The 17,408-nt window shown below is 48.7% G+C and overlaps 2 protein-coding genes across 3 annotated transcripts in view; one reads left to right on the top strand and one right to left on the bottom strand.

Moving 5' to 3' along the window:
* The window catches only part of PDE4B (phosphodiesterase 4B), a 219,467-nt gene that overhangs the window by 148,856 nt on the left and 53,203 nt on the right, over positions 1-17,408 (top strand). For both annotated transcript variants that reach the window (XM_075155562.1, XM_075155563.1), the window contains 4 exons: positions 7,949-8,143; positions 10,196-10,232; positions 10,339-10,409; positions 14,280-14,329. In XM_075155562.1, coding sequence (XP_075011663.1) covers positions 7,949-8,143; positions 10,196-10,232; positions 10,339-10,409; positions 14,280-14,329 — 353 coding nt within the window. The remainder of the gene's footprint in view (positions 1-7,948; positions 8,144-10,195; positions 10,233-10,338; positions 10,410-14,279; positions 14,330-17,408) is intronic.
* Positions 1,229-17,408, bottom strand: part of SLC35D1 (solute carrier family 35 member D1) — a 226,959-nt gene continuing 210,779 nt past the window's right edge. Inside the window, exon 13 of the transcript XR_012674425.1 lies at positions 1,229-1,375. The gene's annotated coding sequence lies outside the window, so the exon portion shown is untranslated. The remainder of the gene's footprint in view (positions 1,376-17,408) is intronic.

Genomic DNA, 17,408 nt, shown 5'->3' with positions numbered 1-17,408 from the left:
CTCTGGAGATAAAAAAGAGTTAGGAGCCACATGAGGGACAAACCTGGCAGAGGGATTTGAACACTTTGGAGAGGCCCCTGAGAGCAACAAGATTTTCCCCTTGGTGAGAGAAGGTCAGGAGGGGGAAAAAAGCACTAATACCTGCGGTGCTGAGCCTCGTGGAGCCCTGTGCCCGTGCTAGGGCATCTGCATCGGCTGTCGGTGTGCTCAGCTCCGGCATGCCCGCTGTCTGTCCGATCCTGTTTCACGAAGTGCTGATGGTTTCAAGCACAGACCTGTCCGTGTGAAAGATTATTTAGAAAAACCAGCAAGCTGTTCTGATAATGGGAAACAGGTGCACGACATTAGATAGCAGTGAGAAACAGTCGTGCCTGTACAGATCTGAAGAAGTAAGAAGCAGCATTTTTCATTGCTAATGGTGTTAAAAATCCAGCTGAACGTCTTGGTGAGAAGCAGGGCTCTAATGATTGCGAGAGGATCTTTATAATGAGCAGAGTCTGCCCAAACTTCTTGAAAGACCGTATTTTGGAAACATATTTGATGCCATAGCAAAGGTGGTACCGTAGATAGAAGCTCAGGAGCAATGCCGTCAGGAATGAGCCTGGGAAGGCAAAGCAGATGGTAAGCCCTCTGGTAGAGTCAGCGCTGTCATCCGCAGGAAAAGTGTAAGTTCGTAACATAAACAAAAAATACACAAGCCTGCCTGGGTTGGTAGACTTCAACGTGTCTGTCTTTGTACTTCATGTTACAGATCTAGAAACAAACTGTGGGGCTGCGTAGCTCTCGTGGTAACCATTTGACTTGCAATGACTATTCAAATGACTCTGAATTACATCAAAATCGTGGCGCAATCCTATTTTTCAGTTTTTATGCCAAATCTTACCACATTCCAAGGCTGCTGGCGGGCAATGCTAATCCAGGGACAACGCGTTCCCGATGCTGTCTCTTCCTTATTGCTACTCCACCAAAAAGTTTTGTGCCAAGACCCCCTTGCAGAGGTAGATCAAAGGGCTCGAAAGCCTGAATTGTTGGGTAAGTTGGAGGCAGCATCTTCTGTCGGGACACCTTGGCAGCTGCCGTGTTTTCATGTGACGGTGGTGCTGTGCTGTGGGAAGGAGCAGGGCTGCTTTAGGATTCATTTAGAATCATAGAACCATTAAGGTTGGAAAAGACCTCTAAGGTCATCGTGTCCAACCGTCAACCCAACACACCATGCCCACTACACCATGTCCCTAAGGGCCTCATCTACACGGCTTTTAAATACCTCCAGGGATGGGGACTCCACCACTTCCCTGGGCAGCCTGTTCCAAGGCCTGACCACTCTTTCAGTAAAGAAATTTCTCCTAATGTCCAGTCTAAACCTCCCTTGGTGCAACTTGAGGCTGTTTCCTCTCATCCTATCACTGTTCCTTGGCAGAAGAGACCAACTCCACCTCGCTACAACCTCCCTTCAGGCAGTTGTAAAGCACGATGTGGTCTCCCCTCAGCCTCCTCTTCTCCAGACCAAACACCCCCAGTTCCCTCAGCCGCTCCCCATCAGACTTGTGCTCCAGGCCCTTCACCAGCTTCGTTGCCCTCCTCTGGACACGCTCCAGCACCTCCATGTCCTTCTTGTGGTGAGAGGCCCAAAACTGAACACAGGATTCGAGGTGCGGCCTCACCAGTGCCGAGTACAGGGGCACGATCACCTCCCTGCTCCTGCTGGCCACGCTATTTCTGATACAGGCCAGGATGCCGCTGGCCTTCTTGGCCACCTGGGCACACTGCCGGCTCATGTTCAGCCGGCTGTCAACCAGCACCCCCAGGTCCTTTTCCTCTGGGCAGCTTTCCAGCCACTCTTCCCCAAGCCTGGAGAAGGACTGGTTTGATGGGAACGGGTCCTCACACACGCTGCAGGGAGCTGGCCCCATCGCTGGGTGGGGGAGAAGACGGCTGGAGGGCAATGGGGAGTCCCGCAGGAGGGATCCCTCCGCCTGCAGAGGCTTGGTTGGACTTTCCCCCTATGATAAAGGACTGCAGTAGTTTTTAATGTAGAGAAATTGCAGTCATTACTGTAAAACTGCAGAATTTGGACAGTTGGGGGTTGCTTTTATTAATTTTCTTTGTTTTGCAGAATGACTCATGAAACCTCGTTGTGTTCTACAGTTGAGCGTGATTTCTCCTGGCTTGCCATTGCGTATTGCCTCTGTTCGTTACCGTGGTTCAGTCGCATCTTTCTACAGGTCCAAAGCAAGTGCCCCCTTAGCTGCTTGTCGGCGCGAGCTACAGCTAACTCCTGCCACCTGCTGTCTCCTTCTTTGCTCTTCACTTTATTAAGATCCTGGTTTATTAAAAAATGCAGAGGGACAAAGGAGATGGAGCTGCGGCTGCCCCGTCGCTTGCACTGACCTCCCTGCTGAGCGTTGCTCTGCAGCCACCCCGCTCCTCCCGCTGCCGACCCTGCCGCCTCCTCTCCTCCACCACCAGCTTTCCTCCCATCCAGCCGAGTAAGCGGAGAGCTGGATGTTGAGTTTAACTGTAGCCTGGCTCCAGGAGAGAGCCGGGGGACAGATCACCTCTGCAGTGCTGAGAGGGGAGACTTGCGGGGCTCGGGCGCTGCTCTGGCATGCCCGTTGCATGCTTTGCCTTCGCCGCGCTGGCTGTGCGCTTGCCGGGTTGGGTTTTCCCCGGTGGGTCTGCTGTTCCCTTTGGCTGGCAGTGGGATTTGTGGCTTTCTGTGTCCACCGGATTCCCCTCTTCATCAGCTGCTGGGTTTCTGCTGGTGGTCACTAACCCTGAGAATATGCTAACCTCAGGGGTGCCACTCACTCGCGCTCATGAATTGCACATTCGTGAATCCACTGGTAAAAACAGAAGGGCCTCAGGAGACTTGTTTTTGTCTGTCAGTCAAGTCTTTGATTTGCAATTATTTTCTGGCATACGGCTGGCACCGCTGATTCGTGTCAGCGGTTAACTAACGCCCGTCCCATACAGACACCGTCACCTTTCCTCCTGTGGAGCCAGCGTTTGGCTCTGTGCAAGTGGGCTCAACTCCTTAGAAGCCCTCGGTGGCCTCCAGACACACTGTCACCCCCTGAGACTGTCGCAGCACTTGGAAATGTTGGCTGGATAAACCTGGTAACACACACTGGAGGCAGGCGGGGAACGGTGTCAGCTCGGTGCGCTGGAGCTGCCAAGACCTTAGAGCGAGGCCGGCTTTTTAGAGAGGAGATCTCCTGCGTGGGACAGGTATTTATGTGACTTATCTTGAATGATTTACAGGGACCTTAGGTACCAGGTTTGTGACCTATGTGTTTAGGTAACGCAAGTTTAAGTCTCAACAGTGCCCACTTAATCCTGAGCACGCTGGGCATGCACGTGCTTGTGCGGAAGAGCCCTTGGGGTCAGCATGGGGGTAAGGGAAAGGAGAGGCACATGCTGGTGGATGACTGTGCTTTGGGCAAAAACATTTCATCCAGCATCCCTTGGTACGGACGTGGGGTGAGGAGCGACTGTAGAATACAGATCAAGTATTTGCTGATTTTTTACCTCTGGAGCTTGCTGCCGCTGCTTCGGTGCTCCTGTGCCATCGTTGTTTCACAAATAGGGCGTCACGACTGCGAGTGCTGTTGCTTGAAGATAAACCGCAAAGCAAATTTTAGCTTTTTTTCTCTAGTCTGTTGTAGTTGTGCTTTGTACTTTGCCATCCTTATTTTTCACTAGACAAATGCAGCTTTATTTTCCACTTACACAAAGACTATCGGGTGCTGCAGACTTTGGAGAGGACTCTTGCAATCTGTGGCGTATTCTGAACGTGATGCCACACTGACGGTTAAGTTTTTCCAGCAGAGCTCATCAGTTAACTTCCAGTGAAAAAATTTAGGGGAAAATGCAGCTCTGAGAGGGCAACTTTACAATCTAATTGCAATTCTTACCAATTTCAGCAAATGTTTGTTTGAGAGATGTTTTTTGCATCAGGACACAATTCCAGATGGGCTATTGTACAAACCAAGAGCAACTGGTGAACTCAATGTGCAGCAGAGATTTGAAAAACACAAGGTTAAGCTCTTGCTCTACCTATCTCGGGCCACATTCTCCTAATGTTGGGTCATCCGGGGGAAATAGTTTCCCATATTTGGCTTCTTGTAACTATTAAAAAACCATAACAGCAAAGACTTAGACCTGGGTTTTGGCCACCCTGGTGAAGACCTTGCCCACCCAGCCGTACCGCTGGGAGTGCCTATTCTCGAGCACAAAATAGGGCACTTGGTAGAGATAACTCCAAACTGCAGGTTAGCCTTCACTTTTTTGGGGGGGAATTTTCTGTTAACTTAATGGCTGAGTGCTGGATCAGGCCCAGGGAAGGGGAGCCAGATGAGGGGGCCGGCATGGCTGCAAGCTGAACTTGCGGAAAGATATAAAAACGCCTTTCCAGCTGGATTAACTGCGTGATCCGTGCTGCAGCGTCCCAGGCGCTGGCACGGGGAGCACGGGCAGGGTGCAGCCAGGAGCTGGCTGCGTGCAGGGGGGGTGGCTGGAAGCAGCCACGGCACTCCGAGCTGGGCGTCAACTGTGCCGGGCTTCTGGCTAACGCAGCCTGAATGTCTCCGGCTCATCCCAGTGCGAGCTGCAAGTGCTGTAGAAATCTGGAAAACTTGCACGGTTCAGGCAAACTGTTTCCTGGGGAGCTCTGCCCTTGCAAAGGTTTAACTTCCACCTTTACCCAGGTCACAGAGCGCCAGGGTCCTTCTTACACCTCCGGCTACGACGATGTTCACGTCCTCCGAAGGTATTGAAAATCTCCCAGGTCATAGGTGGGAATTTCTGCAGGAGTGACTCAGAATAGGCCTAGGCTGGCAGAGAACTTTTTTTTTTTAATGTTAAAAGTGGGAGAGGGAAGGGGATTTGAGTATCTTCCACCTGCCTCCAGGCATAGAAGCCGTGCTACAGTAAGCCATGCAAAACCAGATCGTCAGTGGATACTTCCTCTCTTACTCAGCTTACTCCTTTGCTGCTGGTAGTCGCCTTTGCAAAAGATCCCTTGTCAGCCTTGCCCCTGCCTCCCTCCCTTTGCCTCTTACACACTTTTTAAACCTTGTGTGTTTACTTTTCTTCCCAAACCACTTCCTAATGTCTACCAGCAAGCGGCAGGCACGGGATCAAACAGCCAGAAGAAGCTCTGCTCTGCTAAATGCTCAGATTTAGCTCATTGCTGTATTTCCATTTATGTCAGTAAACGAAATGTTCTCGATTGAAGGTTTTGCAATAAAATGTTTTGAGTAATCATGGTTAATTTTCTGAATAGGTATGGATTAATTATCAGCTGGCTGTTGTTTGTAGATGCCATAGTTACAGAGCTGAGTTTATTCTGTTGATTACTTTGTGGCTACAAATAAAGTGTACTCAAGCTGTCATTGGTAAAAGAGCAGATAATAAAGAGTAAAAGAAAAGAATATTAATTGAGCCATTACCAGTTTCAAGATGTACTTATGCAGCTGGGTAAGTAAATGTTACAGTGAGGCATGGTAGACGTAGAAATCTCCTTCAATGTGTACTGTATTGTACTGGTGCCCTGCCTTTGGATTTCCAAAGAATCTAAAAATCTTTCCACTGGTGCTTATGCATTTTTAATTGCATTAATTAAATGCATGTTCCCATGCATTTTTTAATTCTTGAGGAACCGTACGTGGGACCAATTAGCACGAGACCAAAGTAGTTACCCTCTATCTGCAGCCATGAGGAACAGAGTAACTGCCAGGAGACCTAGTCTTTTATTGCTCCACCCCAGTAAGTAGTTTCTGGAGACATCAAAAATAACTGTTTGAGCATCCACTCCCTCCCAAGCACATACACAACTGTAAATAAATATTTATGTCATAAATATAACCGCTCAAGCACAGTATGCCATCCCTCACATGCAATGTATTTATTACTGGTATTTGATAAATTGTTCTGTAATTCATCAGTCATTCTTCATACAGATTAGTTGGTGTAAAATGCCAGGAAGCAGCTTGCATCGGGAGCTGCCACGTCAGAGCAGGCAGCCTGTGTTTCGCTGTCACTGCTGCTTCCAGGGCAGCTCCTGCGTCACCCTCCTGCATCGCCAGCCGCAGCTTGGTGTCACACCACAGCTCGGTGCTTGTTCAGGAAAGGCATTCAGTTTTATTATACAGGAACCTGAAATGCTTCTGCAAAACCTAAGGCTGACGTTGTACTTGGTGCTCAGTGGGAGAATGGTGGGAGAATTTGTCCCCTGCTCTGCGTCCTTCCCGACAATACCCAGAGGACTACGGAGAGGCTACACCATAAAATTTGGATTTTAATCAGATTTCCTGATCAGGAGGTAGAAGCCTTAATGCTTCCAGGTGTCAGGTCACTGTCCGAACAGGGGAGAGGCTGCCTTTCTTCTGCTTGGTCTTTCGTTCTCCGAGGCCTCGTGTCTAAATAATGCAGGTCGAGTTCAGTGATGGCACCTTCACGTCAGTGGTTTTCTCTGAGACTTTCTCTACCTGTGATTTCATTCTGCAGTGTTTAGTATTTGTTTTCCTCTTCTCATTTGTCCCTCAGTCGACCCGTATTGAATCTCTGTACTGTACTCACAGAAGAGGAGGAGACTAAGCCGAGATACCTTTTGCAATTGGACGCAGACTCCCTTATTTTTTTCACGATTCTGTGTGTTACTTACTTTCAGATCTACCAGAGGTTTTGCTGGGTTTTATGGGTGGGTACTTTATCTGCCTCCTCCTGCAGCAGTGAAAAGCACGCTGTGCGCTGTGCAGAGCGGAGGGAGAAACGGGAGATCTTTTGACTTAATATGATGAGTGGGGGCCAGCAGCAGCAGGGAGGAATGGAGAAACGTATGGCAGGGATCGCTGCTCGATGTTGCGGCTGAGTCCGAGTGCAGTCCGAGTGCACGCCCAGCTGGGTGGTGCTGTCAAGGGCGGTCATCAGGCACAATAAATCGGGAGAAAATCGGGAACGGGGAGAGGCACGTGCCCTGGTAGGAGCGAAACTCAGCTCCCACTGCAAGTGAGATGAAGCCTCAGACTTCCAAAGGCAAGAAAATTCATACTGAATGCACCCGTACTTCACTTGGCTTAGATGGAACATGGTCACGCATATGGTATTTATATCAGATCCAAATGCCCAGGGAAAGGAAAACCTGCTTATTTTCAGGGTTTACGAGGGGTGTCACTTGCTAAAGTGTCCAGGGTGACTTCAGCCACAAGTTGCAGCAGCCAAGTTATGAAACCATAAGAAAGTGGGTGTATAATGGAAATGGTGACAGAAGGTTTGGGGCTTTTTTAAAATTTTTTAAGCAGTCCTCCATTTTGCAGCCCAGCTGTTTGAAATTCACTGAACTAGTATTTCGAGTAGCTAAGACGTGAACTATGGCTGAAAAGAGACTTGGGCATCCAGCTCACAGAACTGCCAAGTCCTCACTAATCTTGCAGGATTTCCAAAGTTTGCTTCCAGCACGGATGGAGACAGGGCTCGGCTGGAGGGTAGTGGCATGTCACGGCTCCTTTAGCCCCTGTTACCCTTGTAAGGCTTGGAGTGAGGTTTGGCAAGTCAAACCCCCTGACTTGGGCAAACACTGCGGCCATGGGGGTGGCGTGGGGAGAGCTGCAGAGCTTGGGGACGGTGTTTGGCTGCTGCGTGTTCGTGCTGAGAGCGACAGGAGCTGCGCTGAGCTTAGCAAAGTTCAGGCTGAAGGGGGTCTGAGCAGATGTAGTCAGGAAAGAAGCCTCGAGGGTAAATATTTTATTGTAATGCAGAGTCCTGCTTGCATACAATAGAAATATGCCAGCGAGAGGCTCCAGTAAATGTAGCCCTGCGTCTCCTGGACTGAGCAAATGACACGGTGTGAGCGGCGTCGATGCGATACGCTTAGGACAGTCCTGCACCATGCACCGAAAAACATCTTTTGGCAGACGCGCGTGACACACAGTATGTGTTTTGTTCACAGCTTCGATGTGGAAAATGGCCCGTCACCAGGTCGCAGCCCGCTGGACCCGCAGGCCAGCTCCTCGTCAGGACTCGTGTTGCACACGACGTTCCCGGGCCACAGCCAGCGCAGGGAGTCGTTCCTGTACAGATCCGACAGCGACTATGACTTATCACCAAAGACGATGTCCAGGAACTCTTCTCTCCCAAGTGAACAGTAAGCATAAATTCAGCTCATATCATATTTTACAGTAACTAAGAGCTTTACATGGCTTCCTGTAATCCTCAGAGCTCTGTTAAGAGGTGCTTATTGGGTGCTACTCGCATTTCATAGCCTGAGTGCCCAAGACAGTGGCTTTTATGGTCAACCAAGGCATGACTTCCCTCTCCCCATCCCGTCCTTGAAATATTCCCCTTTTCTCCGTAATTTAGCAGAAGAGCTTTCAAATCCGTACCCTGAAATAACAGAGAATTTTTGCATTTTACCTTTCTTGGTACTAGTTCTTCACGTAGGAATTTGTGTTTGGGGTATGAAGCGCTTGCAGCAAACTGCAGGGTGAAGCCCGGGCTGTGCTCAGGGCAGACACCGCTGCGAGCTGCCCGTGTCCCCGCTGGGCCTGCCGGCAGGAGAGCCCTGTTGCTCCAGCACTTGGCTTGCTTGGTGTTTTTCTGCACTCTTTTTTCTCCATTATACTCTCACCGTGTGTTCTCAGAGCCTGGTTAACATAATCTCTGCTTTTTCTTAAGTAGGTAACACTCCATTAGCCTGGACAATACAAATATGACTGTACTTATATTTACAGTATTACTCTTCTCCATCCTGTTTTCTGTCATGGGTTGTTCACTAGAACTGAGCAGAAAATACAGCAGAAAGCCGAGACAGATGGTTGAGCTTGAGAGGATCAATACAACACAGAGCATGGGGCTTAAATGAGTGTCCTGGATTTGCAGCCCTTTATTTTAAAAGGCACAGTTTAAAGTCTTAAAGTGACCATTAAGCTATAAAAAAGTGCTCATAAAAGAAGTTTAACTGTTATGAAAGCCCTACAAGTTTTGTCATGAAATAGAAATCTAAATATTGGTGAGGTCCACGAGGAGAATTGTCTTGAAAGAGAATATCCCTCCCTGTTAGTTAACATTTAGTAAATATTTACCAGAGACAAAGTAACCACTCCAAATTATGCAAATACCAGGTTTTGTGTAAACGGTGGATTTTAACAATTGCCCCGTGTTCCCAGCAGTGTGCCGGAGGAGACAGCTCTGCTGGGGCGGGGAGAGCCCAGTCCAGCTGTGCCCACCACCCTCATTTCCCCAAACTTCACAGCTGCCTGCAGTTAAGAGGTGTCCATTTACTGCAGGCCTCGAGGCTCCGGCAGCACTCGGGGGAGCCGGCATCTTCACACGGACCTGGTTTTGACATCAGTGTTGAGACAACTTTAACTATAAACGTAGACTTAGCAGCACTGATACCTGAATCTGGGTAAGTGGATGCGGTCTGTGGCAGTACAGCCAGGGAGAATACCCCTTTGAAGGGGTCCCACACTGGTGGACATCTCTCTAGAGGTGCGAGTGGCGTCCTGCAGCCGTGCCCGCTCTCCTGCCCTGGCTCAGTGCATCAGATGCAGAAGGTACAACACACCGAGAGGGAGGGGAGCCCACCAGCAGCCGCGCTGGATTGCCTTGCTTTCCAGCTGCTGCCAGGTCTGTGCTGCACAGCAATAGCTCTACCCTGCCATGTCTCAGTTAGGTAAATCACACTGGATTTTTCATATACGCACAAGTACTATATATAATATCGCAAAAAAAATCCCTTTTATTGACTGTGACGATGTATTTTTCTCAGAACTTCTGTTCAAATCTTCCATGATGAAAATGGCCGGACCAAACCCAGCGTCTGAATAACATTAAAGACTGTGACAGAGATCAACAAAAGCCAGGAAATTCAAAGCTGACCTTTCCCCGGACCGTTACGGGTTTTTTTCCACCGCAGTGCGAGCGTGCTGCCTTAACTTTTGAATTTCCTGGCTTTTATTGCCTGGTGTTACTGATCTGAACAGTCGCTCCAGCCGGGTTGTTTTGGATATACGCTGCGAGACCTTTCCATTAGGAACAAGATTTTATGTAGTGTTAAATAAATGCTGCGTGGGTTAATGTTTTTTTTTGTCGTGGGCGCTGCCTGGGGAAACTTCCCTCTGTAAAATGCTCTTTCTCTGAGGCGAATGACGCCCTGTTTCAGGTAAATTTACAAATTTTCTCCATTTCTCCTTAGGCATGGGGACGACCTGATTGTCACACCTTTCGCCCAGGTGAGTTGGCAGCCTGTTGGCCTCTCAAATTAAAAAAAAAAAAAACAAAAACAAACTAAAACCTTAGGCGGAGAAGATAACGTCTCCGGTTTTACCTCCCTCGTAGGTGCTGGCGAGTCTACGAAGCGTGAGGAACAACTTCACGCTCCTTACCAATTTGCACGGCACCTCCAACAAGTAAGCCCATCGTTTTTTGTTCCCTTACAGCTCGCACGCAGCAGGGGCCGGCGGGGTCCGGAGAGGGTCGGCGGCGGACGGGGAACCGCGGCCGCGGTTCCCCGTCCGCCGCCGACCCTCCCCGGACCCCGCCGGCCCCTGGCTACCGCCGCGCTGCCTGCGGCCCGCTCCGCCTCTTGCGCGGGACGCCAGGGGGCGCCAGAGCGCAGCCCGCCGGCCGGGCCCCGCCGTCGTCTCCCACCTCAGGGAGCGGCCGCGGGCGGGCACCTCCCCGGGGCATCCCCTCCCCGGCGGCCACCGACCCGCCGAGCCCCTGTTCCCCCTCCTCACACCTATCTGTGCCGCCTCACCCCCGAGAGAGGCTCTTGTCCTGCCAGTATTGCAGCCCTCACTGCTCAGTCATGGCGCCTGGCTGGAGAGAATGGAAAAGCATGGTGAGCCTGAGGAGGGAGTGATGTATTTCTGCTTGGGAAGCGGGTGCGATGTGTTTCTGGGTTTGTCGGGTGCGTGTGATGTGGTAACTTCCTCGCTTTGCCGCCTTGGCTGTCCCAGGCGTTCGTTAGGCACCCAGCTTGGACCAGAGGCAGTGTCGGTGTTTGGTCAAGCTGTGGTGCTGCCCTGCATTTCCACCATTGTTTCACAAGAAAGGCGGTCATGGGCAAAGGGTAGACATCAAGGAGGAAAACCCCAGGCACGAGGCTGTGGGGACGGTGAGGGTTTCCCCATCAGGGCAGGCAGCAGCGTCCTGCAGCTCGGCTCCGAGGGGCTGCCCAGAGGACCAGCCTGTGCTGGCCAGGGATCCTACGTCGCTTCGTTTGACATATAATTGCACTGAATGGGGAAGGTGAGGCACTGAACTCAAGAGGAGGATATTGGTTTTTATACCTTCTGAACAGGAGAAACCCAACAAACTCCTTTTTGCGCCTTGTCCGGAACCACTGTTTCCCCTTAGCTATTTATAATGAGCCAGTCATCGTCATTTTCTGGCCTGTTTTGCCCCAAGAGAGCTGTTCTGTGTGAAACCAGCATCATTCGTTCCTGGCGACGTCAGTTACGCACCCACCCATCCCACCCTGGGACTGGCAGGCGCTGCTCGCTCAAAGTGTCTCGCTGGCTCCTGAAGCGAAGGATGAGGTGCAAAAATGCAACTCCAATGGGACGCCACGGGCTTGTTTCACTGCTGCACGCGTGAGTGGCATCGCCTGGGTACCCACCGTGGACTCTGCTTTCTGCCTTCTGATGCAATCTTGTATTTTACATAAAGGTCAGCATTTTATCCAGGCGTGAGGTTTTCCTCCTGTTGACTTCTGTTTGCAAATTCTGATCGGAAGGAACTACCGCATTCCAAGATGGAGGTTAATAGAAAAACAGATGGCTGAAATAGATTCTTTTTTTTAAGCTTTGCTTTTTTGAACAGCTCGAGCATTTCAGCAGTTCCTAATGAGGAATCTGAAATTGGACGGGGCCGGAAGGAAGCGAGGGCGTAACCTGTAGGACACAGAGGCATCTTGCAGTGTCCTTTTGAAAACATTCCCAGATTTGATTGAGGTATAAAGTCATGTGGCCAGCCAAAGTAAAAGTCATTAAATGTTTAAACCATTATATACCAAACATCCAAGTCTGTGGCGGAATGTGCTTCCAGGCGCTGCGGAGCTTCCCGCACAGTTTCCAAACAGCTCTGCTGGGTTACAGCCATGCTGCCAGCTCATGATTTTATCATATGTCTCATGATATGTGGTATTTTACTTGAACTTCTGCTCTGGGGATCATGAGAATCTCAGCTTTTCTTTAGCCTCTCCTCTCCCCTCTTTTTTCCTCTCCTCCACCCCCACCACGCCGAGAACGAAAAAGAAGATGCTGTCCCACATATTTACAGAAATGCTGGAAAATATGAATGTTAGGGGCTGGAGGAAAAAAAAACAGCTAGAAGTCATATTTTTTGGACTTCAGCGTCAGGGTTTTTAAAACAGTTTCCTGATTGGAAAAGAGGAGAGTATGATTAATGGTTTCGGAGTGCCTGAGTTTGGCAGATGCGGCCCAGGACACGGTCAGAAAGCATCCGGCGCCTACTCCTCTTAATACCCACCAGCAAGAGAGAAGGAGCGGGAAGCGGGAGCCATGTACACTTGAGCATGGTGGTGTCTAAGAAGGGACAGTGCTGTCGAAACCCAGATTTCTGGGTCTCTGTTGCCTGCGCCCTGGCTGCCGCAGAAACCAGGATGGGCAACAGCCAGGACGTAATTTGAGGATGCCGGGGGCGATGCCGTTCCCTTTTCAGGCTCTGCAGCGGGGAATACCCTACTGAATACTAGTTCATCCCTCCCCGCCCCCCTGAAGGCATGTCTGTGCAACTCAGCGCAGGGTTTGGAGATACCTGGAGCACGTCTCCCCAGATACTGGAAGCGCTGCAGCCGCGGCGTGGTGTCCCTATTGGGGAGTTTCTGTTTTTTAGAGATTTCAAGATTTGGCTTTTCAAAGGCTCAGCAGAGGCAGGTCGGGGCAGATTTTCAGAGAAGTCGGCATCCAACATGTGTGCCCTGTGCTGAACCCTTCGAAGAATCTGGGTCCCGCAGCTCCCTCCAGAAAAGCCGAACCTTTGAAATCCCAGCCGGCAAGCGGGTGCTGCACCCAGGGGAGCCTGCGGCTCAGGAGCAGGCTTTGGAGCCCCATGGCCAACGCGCTGCTGGCAGGTCGGGAGGCTGGGGCCGGGGGTTTGAAGCAGGACTGTAGCTGCGTTACACTAACGCGGACCTTACCTGGTTAGCGAGGGCTTCCTGGAGCACTTCTGAAGAACCCCCTGGAGCTACAATTGCAGCAGAATTGAGCCGCTCACTTGCTTTGATTTTAGCTTCAAAGGAGAGCTGGCAAATAATGGATGTTTCAGTTCAGTGGCTGACTCAAAAAATTGGGGTTAGGAGGTTGGCTAAGAGAGAGTGTGGGGAAATCTGGCTTCAGTTAAAATGTATCAGAAACTTCTTAGGGAAGCAAAAGCCCAAAGTTTTGTTTTTGGTCAGCCTGAAATACCGCATTCAATCCAAAACTAAGTATCCCGATTTTGGTGTCAAGTCTTTTTAACTTCTTTAAAAAAGAAGTCTCTTTTTTCCCAAGTAAATTATGGTTTTGACTTGAAAAATTAACAGTTTTATTTGGCACATCTCGCAATGAAATATTTTGACATTTGGAGAAATACTGCACCCTTTTTCCAGTCAGACCCTGTTTGCTTGACTTGAACCAATTTTTAAAGTAGCTTTTGGTCCTTCCGAAATCCAGACTTTTCTGATGAAATTGTTGCTCCTCATCAAAAAAATGTCCTTCAGCTGTTCCAGAGCTTACACTAGTGACTGCAGCATCTTCTTACTTGCTTCCAGGTGCAATTCAAACTGTTAACTGCAGGGTTTAAAGCCGTTTCTTACCTTACCTATGGCATTGCCTTGCAGCCTGCATGCTGGTGTAGCAGTTGACGTTCCTTCAGGGTCCAGTCCGGACCTTGTAGGGAAAAGCTTTTCAGGAGAAGGCCTTGATTCTGGGGGACGCACTGACCCCTTCAGCCACGGAGACCAGCCCTCGCTGACTTCCAGGCATATTTTGAGCAGAAAGTTGCAAAGGCAGCGTGGGATGATGGCACATCTTTCCTGGTATACCTTCTTTCCAGCACGTATGAAAGCCTAGCCAGGGGACATAGATCTTTGGGTTTTCCTAACAGATATATTGATACTGCTCATTAACTGCCAAATCATTTTAAAGTGTTTTGGGCTTCTTTGTGAGTATGAAAAAGGAGTTTTAACTGTGGGAGTTGACAGTTTGAACTGCCATCAGGGCTTGAAATGATAAAATAATACCTATTTATAGAGTATTCTTTATCCCTCTTAGGCGATCTCCAGCAACAAGTCAGCCACCTGTCTCCAGAGTTAACCTGCAAGGTATGTGTGTGACTTTGATAATCACCTGCAAGGTCAAATGCAGACGACACTTAATTGCACATCATTTTACCAACAGCTGCTTTTTTGCCCCTCCCCCTGGTGCACTTCTGGGCTTGTAGAGCTTCTTCTGAGTTACTTGTGCAAAACCAATACAAGAGAACCATCAGGCCCAAAGTATTGTTATTTTAATATTGGGGTTTGGGTTTATCCTTGTGCGTTAGCATAAAAGACGAACATGATTTTGGCTTGATAGTCATGGCCACAGTGACTGCTATTCTTCTGAGTCCCTGTGCTGCACAGGCCTGGACAAGCCCCAGCCTACAAGCCTTGAACAGGCTCAGACACAGCTGTATTTTTTTTATCCTGTTTATTTCGGTTTGTTTCCATGTGATCTATTAAAAATTGCAATCTCAAAAACCTTTCTCAGGTGAAACTTCCTCTGCCCTGGAACAGCATTTTTTTGTTTCGTTGTTTGCTTGCGGTCTTTTGAAATCTACATTTAGCAATCGCACAAGAGCAGAAGTTAGTGAGTGTGGCTAATCGCATCTTCCTTCCTGTCTGCTCCCCCCCTGCCCACGGTGTCCCTCAGTCACCTTGTCCTCACCCCCGTGTTGGGTCAGAGACCACAGCAAACGCTAGTAGGTTTGACTACGATCCTGGAGGAGAATAACACCGAGCAAAGCCTCGGACGGAGGGCACCGGGCAACGCACTGTGTACAGCCTGCGCGAGAGCCCGGGCGAGCAAGGGCCCCCTGAGGGGGCTCAGCGTCTGCCTGGGGTGCCAAAGCAAGGTGGGGTAGGCAGCAGTGTGAGTCCAGCAAGCGGAGGCAGGGAGCAGTCGCGGTGGGAGCAGGGGGCTGCTCAGGTAGGGTGAAGTACTGAGGATGGGAAGTGGAGGCAACCTGCTTATGACAAGTTTCTTTATTTTTACACCTGGATTTAGCCATGCAGTGCTGAGGGCTTATGGGACCCCTCTCGGGAACACAGCTGGCCCTACTTGCACTAGTTTAAAGGTTACTCCCACAGAGATAAGATTTGGAGGAGTGCCCATTTGTAAGGTTTAATCTCAGCCTTTCCAATAATTATGTGCTAGGAGGGACTAATGAAGCTTAATTTTTACAGTGTGTGAAGCCTGGATAACTAACTATCATTTCCTTTCATGCTATGTATTATTTACTGTCTGGGGACACGTATAGTCCTGGAGACTTCCAGATTAGGCTACTCAAAACTTGTTAATGGAACATGGAAACCTCTGATGCAGAAAGAAAACTGGCCAACATGATCTTAAGCGCCTTCTCCTTCACTCTCTCTCTGACAATAGTGTCGAGTCAGGGCTAGCAGGAATGCAACTCATCACTTTATTTAAAAGTCTGTTCTAGCAAGACTTTGATTTTGTGGCCTGTGTGAAAAAAATCATGGAAAATTTCATAAGTTTTCCATAGATCTGTTTATATAGGTTACAGAATCTAATAATGAGGACAGAATTCCCTTCCAGGAATTTTTAGATTAATTTGCTTAACGCTTCCTGTGGAAACAATTGCTTTCAACTTTTTAATGCTCTGTGGATATTTTTCTACAGTATTTCCAACGTGAGCCATAGGATACTTACTACTTTTTAGCTAACCCAAGCTTCTAATGCTGGGAATACATGAAAATTTCAGCTTCCTTTTTGACTGAAGGGTCTGACACACATGATTGTAGAGCAAGTTTTGTGTTACCCTCAAAAAGAGAAAGCAACTGAGAAGAATCCAACTTCTAGCCTTTTTAACCTTGTGATCCTGACTCATGGTTTTTAATGTTTCAGTGCTGGTAATTATATGTGGATAGGTGGTTATATCTAAAATAAATTATATTAACATCTTACCTGAGATGTGAAAAAAGAAAATGTCGAGATGTGGAAATGAGCCACGCTGGATACATTTTCAGTATGCATATTTTTATTTGATAACAAAAGACTGTGGAAGAAAACTGCAGCTCAGCGGCTTGTGGAATTTGTAAAAAGTAGAGAAGTATAGGCTGGATTTGTGGCCCCTCAAGTAAATGAGTTCTTAACCATGTAACTTAACTGACTTTAGGTGAAGTCTTCAAATGAAACAAAAAATGTGAGTTGTATCATTACAACGTAAGTGAATTGTGACAGTTTGTAGGTAAGAATAAGAGATATTTTTGAGATTGATAGGAAATTGTGTTATTTCCTACATTTCCTACAATATTGACATTATTAGTGAAAAAGCCTGGGGTTCTTAGTTAAATTCAGTTTCAGATTATTTTTGTTGATGAATTTCATCAGCTCTAGCAGGATCTAGTCTCCAGGCTGAAACCATCCCTTCCTGGCCAGCCTAAGACATTGCATCTGCCGTACTGTCACACCCCTGTGCTGAGGGCATCGGGAGTGAGCTTGCTGAGAAGGGACAGCATCTCTGACACACTGAAGGAAGACTCTGAAAAACAGCCTGACAGAGCTGCCACACTCACAAATTGTCAGGGAGTTTACAAGGCTTAGAGTCCCAGCCGAGAGAGGGGACGTGCTCTTCTCGGGTGCGGCCAGCACCCAGACACCCGCCTACTCGCTTCTGTGGTAGGTTGCGTACCCTCAGCTCACGTTTTCCCCATGCTCGCATGAAAATAGAGGTGTAGTGAGGAATGCCAGTGTTACTCTATCCTGCAGTTATTTTATTTCTTATTTTGTGCTATTCTAGCATGTAAGCCAGGATCATTCTAAATTTCTGACCTGATCTACTTGTTGCATTTGGTGTCCCCACTTTGCTGCCCAGAGTGCATTCCAGGTTCCTGTAGAGCCTCTCTTGTTCCCTGTGGAGGCTGTAGTCATCCTGTACAGCGGTTGCCTTGATCAATTTGGTGATTGCCTTCCTTCACCTACTTACAGACATTGTTGCATATTGGAATTCATTTCAGTACAGCAGAAAACAATGACGGCCGTTTACTTTCTAAGGAAGTTTCCATTTAAATGCAGCAAGAACAAAGATCTTTAGGGGATTTTTTTTTTTCAGTGTTTGCAGCTTTTTTTCCCTAGATGGCTTCTGATTTGGAAATTATGAAAGGAAGGAGAGATTTTCCT

Source organism: Calonectris borealis, chromosome 8 (genome assembly GCF_964195595.1).
Source record: "Calonectris borealis chromosome 8, bCalBor7.hap1.2, whole genome shotgun sequence".
Taxonomy (NCBI): domain Eukaryota; kingdom Metazoa; phylum Chordata; class Aves; order Procellariiformes; family Procellariidae; genus Calonectris; species Calonectris borealis.
Note: the sequence above shows the minus strand (reverse complement) of the source record. Positions and strands in the feature narration are given on the sequence as shown.